The sequence below is a fragment of the Rutilus rutilus genome (genome assembly GCF_951802725.1).
Source record: "Rutilus rutilus genome assembly, chromosome: 17".
Lineage (NCBI taxonomy): Eukaryota > Metazoa > Chordata > Actinopteri > Cypriniformes > Leuciscidae > Rutilus > Rutilus rutilus.
The window spans coordinates 16,864,130-16,876,026 of record NC_140230.1 but is presented as its reverse complement, the minus strand read 5'-3'; the positions used below and the strand labels follow the sequence as shown (position 1 = coordinate 16,876,026).

At 39.6% G+C, this 11,897-nt stretch overlaps 1 protein-coding gene across 1 annotated transcript in view; it reads right to left on the bottom strand.

Annotated features, from left to right (window-relative positions):
• Nucleotides 1–4,710: 4,710 nt before the first annotated feature.
• The window catches only part of cacng8b (calcium channel, voltage-dependent, gamma subunit 8b), a 29,134-nt gene continuing 21,947 nt past the window's right edge, over nucleotides 4,711–11,897 (bottom strand). Inside the window, exons 4-6 of the mRNA XM_084435586.1 lie at nucleotides 8,261–8,344; nucleotides 7,399–7,539; nucleotides 4,711–6,706 (exon numbers count right to left, since the gene is read on the bottom strand). Of these exons, the coding sequence (XP_084291712.1) occupies nucleotides 5,877–6,706; nucleotides 7,399–7,539; nucleotides 8,261–8,344 (1,055 nt within the window). The 3' untranslated portion in view covers nucleotides 4,711–5,876. The remainder of the gene's footprint in view (nucleotides 6,707–7,398; nucleotides 7,540–8,260; nucleotides 8,345–11,897) is intronic.

Sequence of the window (11,897 nt, the reverse complement as noted above, 5' to 3'; positions counted from 1 at the left end):
ACCAACGCATGATAACATTCTGTTTATTATAAACGGCGTGCTGCAGTTTCTCAACTGTAGCTTTTAAGTAAGTCTTCAAAGAGCTCAAGCAATTGAAAAATCGAATCAATTGATCAAATCAATTGATCAAAAATCTGTCTCTCTTTAGTTAGCAACACCCAACTTCCTACAGCCCAATCAATTCCCGAAGGAAGAAATCAAATCCCGCTCTACATTTTTCTTATTCAAGAAGCTGTTTCACTAGAAAAGATTATCACAACTTCCGTTTCATGCCAGCTTTATAGTTGGGTGGATTCTGATTGCCTATCGTTTATCATCTCTGAAAGTGATCCCGACTATATCGTTCCCGTGTCGTTATCGTTATAGCTACGGGACTTCTCTATTTTCATAGAATTAGAACATTTATTAAAACTTTATAGTTATATTTTTTTGTGAATGGGCCTTTAGAATGATTATTAAAACTTTGTAGTTAAAGTCGTCATAGTTATTGTCATTGGTGTGAATGGACGTTAATGGGGATTGATGCTTAACAGGGATTCCCTGGCTGAAAATACCAGCTTTCCAAATTGGTGTATGCTAGTTAGTTGTGGCTTGTGAACCATCATAGCCATGCTGTTTACTAGCAAAACTTGGCAGGTAAGCTTCGTTGACCAGAATTATCTTTATGGTGAAGCTGGTGACCAACAAAGTCTTGCTAGTTAAGCTAGTTAAAAAGCCTAATGGGGACATCAGCACAATATATGCTGGTGACTAGCTACAGAGATCCCTAAAAGTAACACTTTTGGACACATTTAAAAATGTGAAAGTAATTTTTAACATCTATTGATTTATAAACCTAGCAACTTTTTGTGCCATCTTTCTTTGCAGGATTAATTCACCAAAAAATTTAAATTCTGCCATTATTTACTCACCCTCATGTTGTTCCTAACCCATAAGACTTTTCGTTCATCTTCTGGACACAAATGTAGATCTTTTTGATGAAATCTGAGAGCTTTCTGTCCGTCCATATATAGACAGCTACGCAACTACCTCTTTGACGCTTCAAAAAGTCCGTAAAACGGTTTAGAGTCCAAATTTTCTGAAGAGACTCGATCACTTTATATGATGAACAGATTAAATTTAGACTTTTATTCACATATAAACATTGATCAGCGAACATAAACAGAAGCTCAACCGAACCTGCTTGTCGTGCGAGAACAAACCTCATTGGTTCTTGCGGAAGCTCAAACTTGCTGCGTAACACATGAGAATGAACCTTATTGGTTCTTGCGGGAGCTCAAACGTTCTGCCTAACACGAGAATGATCGTCATTGGTTCTTGCGGGAGCTCAAACGTTCTGCGTAACACACGAGAATGAACCTCATTGGTTCTTGCGGGAGCTCAAACGTTCTGCGTAACACGAGAATGAACCTCATTGGTTCTTGCGGGAGCTCAAACTGCGTAACACTTGAGAATGAACCTCATTGGTTCTTGCGGGAGCTCAAACTGCGTAACACATGAGAATGAACCTCATTGGTTCTTGCGGAAGCTCAAACATTCTGCGTAACACGAGAATGAACCTCATTGGTTCTTGCGGGAGCTCAAACGTTCTGCGTAACACGAGAATGAACCTCATTGGTTCTTGCGGGAGCTCAAACTGCGTAACACTTGAGAATGAACCTCATTGGTTCTTGCGGAAGCTCAAACTGCGTAACACATGAGAATGAACCTCATTGGTTCTTGCGGGAGCTCAAACGTTCTGCGTAACACGAGAATGAACCTCATTGGTTCTTGCGGAAGCTCAAACTGCGTAACACATGAGAATGAACCTCATTGGTTCTCACACGTCAAGTTAACATGCTTGAGCATCTGTTTATCATAACTGATGTGTGAGTTGATGATTATTTAAATGTGAATAAAAGCCTAAATTAAATCTGCTCATCACATAAAGCGATCGTGTCTCTTCAGAAAACTAAACCGCTCAATTCATATGGATTAGTTTTACGTTCTCTTTTTTGAAGAGGGACTTTTTGAAGCGTCAAAGTGGTAGTTGCGTCGCTGTCAATGGAGGGACAGAAAGCTCTTCGATTTTATCAACAAGGTATTCATTTGTGTTCTGAAGATGACCGAAAGCCTTTGGAACGACATGAGGGCGAGTAATTAATGACAGATTTTCATTTTTGGGTGAACAATCCCTTTAAAATAAATGCTGCTTGGTTTGATATTTTGCTATATAATGTAGTATTTATGCATTTAAATGTCCAAATATTTTTTGGGATCACTTTATACTGGTCTTTTCTGCTGGGTTTTCAATGAACAAAGTAATCAGCAGATTAGATATCATAGATTTCAATGCATAGATTTAATTTACATTATATAAATGTAAAATGATGCTTAATACTATACATATGAAACCGATGTGTGTGTATAAAAATGATGAATGAAATGTATTGATGTGGATGATACAGACCCGTTGTTGAGCCACACTGTTATGTAAATAATGTATTTATATTGTACTCCAGCCGAAATGAGAGCACCTTGTCCTCATACCGAAGATACTGTCCTTCACTGAACTTTCTTCATCTCCTTCTTTCTTATATCTGTTCTTCACTTGGTTGTCTGTGCCACTCTCTATTCATCACGCTCTTACTCGTTCACTAGTTTTGCTTGAGGATTAAATCTCTTTCACCTAAGACAGTCTCCTGCACTCCTTCCCTCGCTTGTTTCTTAATCTCACTCCTTCTCTTTTGCCTCTCGCTCGGTCTAAAATTAGTGCATTGCTCATCTAAGCACATCATGTTGAAGTGGATGAGAAATATTATCCTGGTATGTCAACTATGCCCACCCTCGACGTTCTCTCGATGTTGATCGCTCTTGGGTGTCTCCGAGGGTTTGGGTGGAGCTGCTGTTTCCCTGCGTCTGCCGTCCCGTTCCTCCCCTCCCACCCGAGTGTTTGTGAATACAGTGTCAGAACATTTGGGAAGTGAGGAAAGGTCTGAGCCTCAGTAATCTGCATGTCTCTCATCCAGTCTAACTGCAGCCTCCATCCTGTGCAAAACAATCTAGATATCCGCAAACCGCAGAAATGACAGGTGGCGAGTGTGTTCCTGGAGCAACCGTCTCGACATGTCCTACAGTACGCTTTTAATTTGGGGAATCTGTATTGGGTCTGTAGCATAAGAGCACGTGGCCTGATCAGCTGGGGGGAGTATGGGTGGGTGCAGTAGTTGAGAAATTGGAGCCTGTAGGTTGACACTGAAGCCAGAGGTCTGCTAGTATATATAGCCCTTTAATAGTGCCTGTCAGACTAACAGGCTGTTCTTACACTTTTTATGTGTCCAAGTAAATGGGGGGGAATAAAACAGGATCTGCTCTCACAGTGAAACTAATTGTTGGTCGGAACAGAAATGAGTGCGTGAGTTTGTGGGTGGGTACAATAAAACACTCAATAGCCAGTCTTCCAATAGTAAAAGAACTGGGGTGGTATGTGATGGTTTGCCCATCTGGAATTTAGAAAAAAATTTACACACAAAAAAAGTAGTACAATCCAAAAAGTATTCTGCAAAATATCTAGATTACCACTTAAAGGTCTGTTAAAAGGAGGCTAGAGGGTAACAGAGGGTAATAGCGTATTATTTTCATGTTTAGTCGTTTTTTTCTTTTCTTTTTTAGAACAGTGGTTCTCAACCTTTTTGACTCCAAGGCCCTCCATTGTTTACAACATTCAAAGGCCCCATGACTCTCCCATTTGTTTGTGATTTACTGGATAAAGATTAAGGATATGGATTTTTACTCTCAATTTCTACACAATAAAAAATGGTGAGCATGGCATAACTAGAAAAATGTATATTCATTACCTCATATATACAGGTTTTCAAATACCATGAGCATCCTCATTCTTTAAAAAAAAATTAAAGATAAAAAAAGCAATTGTTTAGGAGGTTAATTAAAATTTTTACCTATTTTAATGCTTTTATTTGAAATAATTTTGGTTGAGAATCACTGTATTATAAGATTATGAAAGCTCATTTTGTCCTCAGAGTAAAAAAAAGAACATTTCTTACCGACTTTATCTCTTAATTGCAACTTTATATCTCACAATCGCGACATCATTATTTTAATATAATTGCGAGTTTTTATCTCACATTTGCAAACTTAAGTCTCATAAATGTGACTTGTATTTTAAACTATTTCAATTATCTAGTTATATTTTTTACTCTGAGGTTAAGATGTCCTTCCATAGAAAACCATTTTAATAAAGTTAATAAACTTCTAAGGATCAAGATTTTAAAAGACACAAATGACATCACTCGAAGATTGTCTGTTGTTTCTTTTATATATAAAATCCGTGCAATACAGTGTTAGAGTTTATCACACATTAAGATAAACCATATTTTTTCTAGATATATCTATTCTCCACTACGTAATATTTATAACTAAGCACATAAATGCTGTCTGTGTGTAGTTTTTCACATTTTTTTATGAATTAAAAAAGACCCCCGATTACAGGAGATTGTGATTTGATGCCCATTCGCACTCAATTATGTAATGTCCTGTGTTGACCTCTTGTTGGCTGGGATCATGGATAAAGGTTAAAGGTTAGCAGAATGTCCACATATATAATCTCTCATTTAGAGAAGCAGACGGGTCAAAGGGAGTCAGGTGCAGCACAGTGAACGTTTGTTTTTGTTTTTTGTTAGGGTTTTTTTTTTTTTTTTTTTTTTTTTTTTTGGGAGAGGAGCTTTGCCTTTGGGATACTGTCATGATCACATGACACAATGGAGGGAAAACACAAATGACACAGGGCATGCCCCAACATAGAGTGTAGCCCAATCAGAGCTCAAGGAAGACAAGTGTCCTCATACATATTCAAAAAAGCCCCGCCCACCCTTTCTGCCCTCTCCAATACATATCTGTACTCTGGATTTTAAAGTCTTTTTTTTTTTCTTTTTTTTTTTCAAATGTGTAATATACATTTGCGTTTCAAAATGTATTTTTTTCAGCCTCCCTCCAACTGCAGACCTGTCGATTTACAATTCAAATGGTCCTTTATTGTCCCCGCCCATTTGAAAAGCACAGTTTTGGATAGAAGTCATTTTCTGAATGTCATCACCATTTTCTCTATACAAATATATCATCTGTCCCTCTTCGACTAAGTGAGGGAATGTTTTAATGCCCCAAAACAAAGATTTTCAATTCAACAAGTGCTACTTCTACTGCTAACAGTGATTTTAACAAAAATAATATGATGGTAGGTTTATATAAAAATCGTTTTCATTTGAACTCTTCAGTCCATCAATTATGGTGCTGATCTGTTTACTGAGCTGGAAGACAGATATACAGATATTACACACTAAATTGCATGTTATCAAAGGGTAGAAAATAAAACTTTCATTAAAATAAATAAAATGCTTCTCACAAAGTTAGTTGTAATAATAATAATCTCATTCTCACAATACACTCATGTTTCTGCAGTGCTCAGTATCACGTTTTTGAATCACAGTCAAAATCTCGTCTTTCTAGTTTAAAAACTAGAATCATTTATCAATGTTAAGAGCTAGCAGTTCAAACGGACTCATAATAACAACAACGCTTCATCGTCTTGGAAAATTCTACGTCTTTAAAATCAAGCAAAATAATAAACATCACAGTATCCCATGATTATAGTTTCATTAAGAATAAACAACATGTTATAAAACAGTACTGAAAAAAAAAACATGAATGTTGTTGTTATTATGAGATGTTTGTCATTCTTTTACTCTTTATTTTTTCATAAAGTGAAACATTTTTCAATACCGAGAGAGTTATCCTCTTTTTTTTAAGTCGTTTTCCCAGTCTTTCCGTCTACGTTATCTCTCGCTTTTGCGCATTATCAACTACTCCAACCCTCGATCTGTCTAGACTGGTGTAGTTTTCCTATTTAGCGTGTTGGAGTTACTCTCTCTGTCACCTTTCCCTAGCCTATCCAGCGTCCCCATCCCTCGTTCCCTCTCCACCGTAGAGGAGGAGAAAGGTGGAGGCTGGGAGGACGGGACGGAGTTGCCGAGCGGAGCATTGGAGTTGGAAGAATTCTGGACCGCTGACGGATTGTGGGATTTGAGCGAGGGCAGCGTCCCGCTCATCATCATGCCTCCTCCGCCCCCTCCGCTCTCTTTAGGGAAGCAGTTGTGCAGCTGGTATAGTGTGGCGCGGTCCACCGTGCCGTACAGCGGAGGGGCGCCCAGCCCTCCTAAACCACCCAGTTTGGGGTCTCGGGAGAGGGTGTAAAGGGAAATATCGCCCCCTGGCAGAGCGGAGCGGGAGTGGGGGTTGGGTAGAGTGGACACCGAGATGGGCCCCTGGGAGAGTAAAGCTGACGGGGCCATTCCGAAGTTCTTACCCCCCGGAGGACCACCCACGGGGGACGGGTCTCGAGAGCGCGAAGGGTCGGTGGATCGAGAGCTGGAACGCGATCTGCGGCGGAAGCGGTAGCTCGGGAGTCGTAGCATGGCGTGAGTGGTGCTCTTAAAGATATCGGTGCGAGAGCGACAGCGGAGCTCCTTGTTCTTCTCGATGTAGATGTTTACCGCCAACACACCCACCATCTCAGCCAGGATGAAGGACAGCCCACCAAAGTAGAAGGACCAGCCGTAGGAGTACTGCCATTTCTTATCCTCGTCCTTCTTTGGGGAAATGTCACCCAGAGCGGCAGAAATGTACACTATCACACCGATGATGTTACTCAGGCCTAAAGATCAGGGGTCAAAAACATGCCAACTGATCAAAATGTGTTGTTGCTTCAGGTGATTAGCAGCTTTTGTTTGCAGAATAACAACGATTCAGAAGCATCTGCAGTCTAATATTACCATAGATTTCATCAGATACATTTTACAGTAATATTGTGGATAATTCTGTACAGGCACAAGCAATTAAACACATTTTATAATGAATTCCGTGTTGTTTCCTATTGTCAGTATAAACTGGATACACATTGGGGTCATAATGTCAATTTTTTTGACAATAAAAATATATTAGCAGAAAAAGTTTACTAGACAATTAACGTATTATGCTATATTATAATTTTAACTATTTTTTTTATGCATGACAGACGCTTTTATCCAAAGCGACTTAATTAAATGCAATTTAAGTCTGTTTGGATGAAAGTGTCTGTTGTAATATAATGTATGTCTTGAATGCAATGTAAGCTAAACATTATATTATATTAAATGATATATATACTCTTTAAAGCATAATGAGATAGACATTATATTAAATTATGTATTATATAAATGTAATATATAATTGAATATGTCTAGCTTACTTTGCATTTAATTCTTATATATATATATAACACATTTTTGTAGTTCTGGCAAATATTAGGTGTAATCTGACATTTACTCCAGCACCAATACATGTACACACACACTGCACACACTTTACCTGCTGCTACAAACAGAATGCCAGCCCCCAGCACGATATTCCTTTTGCTCTTGTAGAAGCGACTGGCTGCGATACAGACCCCTCCCATTAGCAGCAGGATGGCACTAAGAATGGGAAAGATGTTGGAGGCCCGGACCACTCCTGCAGGGAAGGAGAGAATAGCAGAGGAGAGAGACAGATGGGAGGGTGAGAGACGGAGAGCATCATAAGCGTGAGACGTGATGAGTGCAGGCCAGTCAGTTCTGTTCAGGTCTTTAGCCCTGTGCATTTGTATTTCCACACATTTTTAGATATAAATATTAAGCTAAAACGAGGCACCTGGTTAATTAAATGATGCCGTTGTGCTCTCTGTGAAAAAGCCCCAGAGGAAAAAATGTTCCCCTGGCAGTTGGGCATCCCATCTGGGACCAGTTAAGCTGGGACAGAGCAAGGAAATGCCATCTAAATACCAACCAAAATGCCAACCTGTGTGTGTGTGTGTATATATGTGTGTGCATTTATGCGCGTGACATGCACACGTGCACGCAGGGAGCTGTAGCACAGAAATGTCTTGGAGCATTTCAGGGGATATGAAGCATAGGATTGAATCTGCAGAATTATTGTGAATCTGCAATATGTCACTTTGAAAAAGTCACATCAAAGAAGCATAGGTATTTAAGATCATCGTCATCATTTTCTTTACCATGTGTAAAATCATAATCATTTGGTACAATACAAAGGGGGGAAGGGGGGTAAATAATGACCATTTTTTTATTTTGGGGTGAACTGTTCCTTTAACACTGCTGTTGCTGCATTCCATTCATGCTGCAGAACTGCTTTGTCATGATAAACTCTGTTGTTGTAATAAAGGGCAGCCTCTTACGCAGGACGTATTCTGCTCCATCATGATCAAAGTCAGCATCCTCTGGGAAGTGGTTGATCTGGGAGCACACGCCACGCTTCACCCCTACAAGCAAAAACACGGGAACGTCAGAGGTAAGACATCCTGACAACAACCCTGAGCATATGTTAATCCTGAACTGAGAAAGAACCACATCACATACCTCCGTAAAAACCCCTCGCACACAAACATCTTACTGACCACAAACCTTTGAACAGTAGTGTGTATTTAACACAAGAAGCGTCTCATGGAATATCAATTGTGATCATGGTCAAATGCAGGAATGTCAATTTTCTATTATTCTTTAATAATAAAACAGGCATTGATGTGAGCTCAGACAGACGGACAGATAGATAGATAGAAAGAAAGAAAGACAGAATACCTTTTAATGGTCTAATTCGCAATCCAATCTCTTTAAATTAGATAAGGAACTAATTTTTGCATTGTAGCTGCTGATACAGATCTAATTCTCTTAATTCATTATGTTCATTTGTTAAGAAGGGGAACAGAGGAACACACACACACACACACACGCACCCTAGAAATCTAGCCCTGGAGTCAACCGGGGAGTGAATAGCTACCCGCTCCAGTGCTGGGGGCCTACGGCAGACAGACAGACTGACGCACTATGAGGACGTCGTGACTGGTGTTGATTGATGGAGTGGGAATGTGATGGATTGATGAGACACGAAGGGAGAAACAGGTGGACAGGTGTATGGGGGATTCTTTTCACAGCTGTTTTTGTCTTTTTATATTCCTCCTCTTATGGACATTAATCTGTAGAAAAGAGACGAGGGCACAAAAGGGAAAGGTGTCAGCGTAGGAGAATCTGGCATCACCATTTTGTTTCTTTGTTAAAGAGACTGCAGCTTTCAGTAATGGCCTTTGTTTCTGCCATCAAGTGCACGTCACCAGACCTGCCAAGCTTGGGGAAATTATTTGAGTACCACAATAGTGTAAACCTCAGTTCACATGCTTTTGCACTACTTCGCTTTGCACAAGGTTATTTCCCCACTCACCACCATATTATTCATTTATTCATAATATAAATTCAAATTTTTATAAAAAAATAAAAAAACACAACAATTATATCATGAGGGTAAACCCTATGGCCCGGTTTCACAGACAAGGCTTAGATTAAGCCAGGAGTAGGCCTTAGTAAACATTACTGATTTACATCTTGAGACAAAACAATGGCACTGACATATTATAAGACATGTCAGTGCAAGTTGCTTTCAGTTAAAACAGCTCAAATATGCATTTTAGTCTGCTAGGCTTAAGTCTGCTTAGACTAGCCTTGTCTGTATAAATACAGGCACATATTTTTAAGTTAAAAAAATCTCTGCGATTCTAACTATACAATATTAATTATTATAAAACATTTTTTTATTTAAAATTAAACTATCTAACAGGCTACTGTAGAAATAATACTATTGTACTGTACAATAATAAAAGAGTATTTAATAATAATTTTGCTTTACAGAACAACAGTAAAATAACGATAAAATGTTTTATGGCTCTCTTAATTTCCTTTCTTTCCAACTGATTCTTCAAGCTGCTGCTTCTTGCTTGACTTGAGAACTGCACATGCACAATTGAAAGGCATTACTAGTTTTTTGTGTAGTTGTTACAAATCATACCAGTGTACTTTGAGGTCAAAATGTGTACCTGCAAAAGGCATACAGGTTGGCAGGTCTGCATCACCCACAATGGAAGAGCCACATATTTAAAAAAGACCGCAGTGTGACGAGCCACTGAGCGACTTTTCCACGCTGAGTGCTTTATTGGCTTTTTTTCTTGTCATCTAACTTTGAATAAAACGCAGAGCTCATCAGTGTCCCTTTTTACACAGCCGTCCAATCGCAGTGGGGGAGGAGTGGTGAAAATACCACACCTATACTTGTACTATGACTGAACAAGAATGGACAAGTTATTATTGCTTGTCTCTGAGTATTCTTGTCTGTAGATGGCATCCCCGAACTACCATAGTACTAATATGAAATATAATAAGAAATATTTCGCTCGCAAATGACTTTTTTCAGCTGGCTAAAAATGCTTTGTTGGACACATGGCCTAAAGGCCAGCTAGGGTGTTAAAGGGATACTCCACCAAAAATGCTGTTCCAGAAGTATACTTTCTTCAGATGAACACAAATGAATATTTTTAGAAAAAAGTCCACGGGACCTCTAAAATTTACTTAAAAAAAAAGAAAAAAGAGTGAACTACAGTAATCCATACAACCCCAGTTGATGAATCAATGTCGGCTGAAGCAAAACGATACGGGTGTGTAAGGAAAACACTAATATTTTACACTTTTTACACCATAAAGTATGACTTTCAGCCAGCTGTCAAATGTGTGTTCGTGAGTTGACAAAAACATCAGCATGTTGTGAGAAGTGAAGGTCCTCTGTGCTTCTGCATCACTTCTTGCTTGAGCTTCAGAACATGCTTACAAAGTGCTGATGTTCATGTCAAGCATGAACTCATGCACCTGTGTTTGACAGGCAGACAGAAGCAATGGTTTGTAGTGTAAACATTGTAAATATTAGAATTTCTCACACACACACCTATCGTTTACGCTTCAGAAAACTGGGGCCGTACGGATTCCGGTCATGTTCACTTTGCGTGAAGTGTCAACTTTGAGGGTTCCATCCACTTGCATTATATGGACTCACAGATATTATGTTTGTTTGTGTTTTTCTGAAGAAAGAAAGTCATATATATCTAGGATGGCGTGAGGGTGAGTAAATGATGAGAGAATTTTTGGGAAAGTATCTCTTTAAGACTAGCACCAAGCCAGTATGGAAATTCAAGCTAGTCCAAATTGGTCCAATAGGTAGTTCACCTGCTTACCATGACCATGTAGAGCCAGCGATCTAAGCTATGTATCTAAGCACATGAAAGCAACTCATTAGCTTTGAGAGTAGCATTGGCCTCTCCTATATCGACTGCTAGGGGAGCCTAGATGAAGGGCAGGACGAGGCCCAGCATGTGTGTGCATGTCTAGAATTGAGTCGGGGTGATGTGACAATCAGCGCACCTATCATCATGAAGCCAGTAGTAATTGCTGTTCGGACTGATTTAGCTGCAACATTTATTATGCAGATCCAAAAAAATCCGCTTTCCACTTGACCTGCTCTAAATTGTGTTTCTACTGAGCATCTATCTTGGCTCTAATCCCTCGGGAAAGCAAGGATGTCTTGACCTCTAAACTATGCCAAGAGTGCTGTAATACTGCAGTGACCAAAGGGGCAAAGAAAGAAGGGAAAGCGAGGCTTTAATGAGATAGAGAGAGAAACAAAGAGAGACGGCCGAAAAAAGCAGGCCGCGTCGCTATGATGATTGGGAATCCAGGCTTATCTTTAATTGAATGCTTTGTTATCAGAGAGCTTAGCCATAAGGCTAAATTAGAAGAGCACAATGGCTGGCTGCAGGCGGAGCGGAGAGCGTATTACACGGGGATGAGTGAGAACATGAGGTGCTAGAACGACCCCTAAGACTACGACTGCTGTCCCTCTGTGTTGACCTCCCAATGCAATCTGCTCAGCCTTTTAATTAGGCCTTTTTGGGCTGCGCTCCTAAATTCAAAACTCTTCAGCAGCAAACAAACAGCTATATC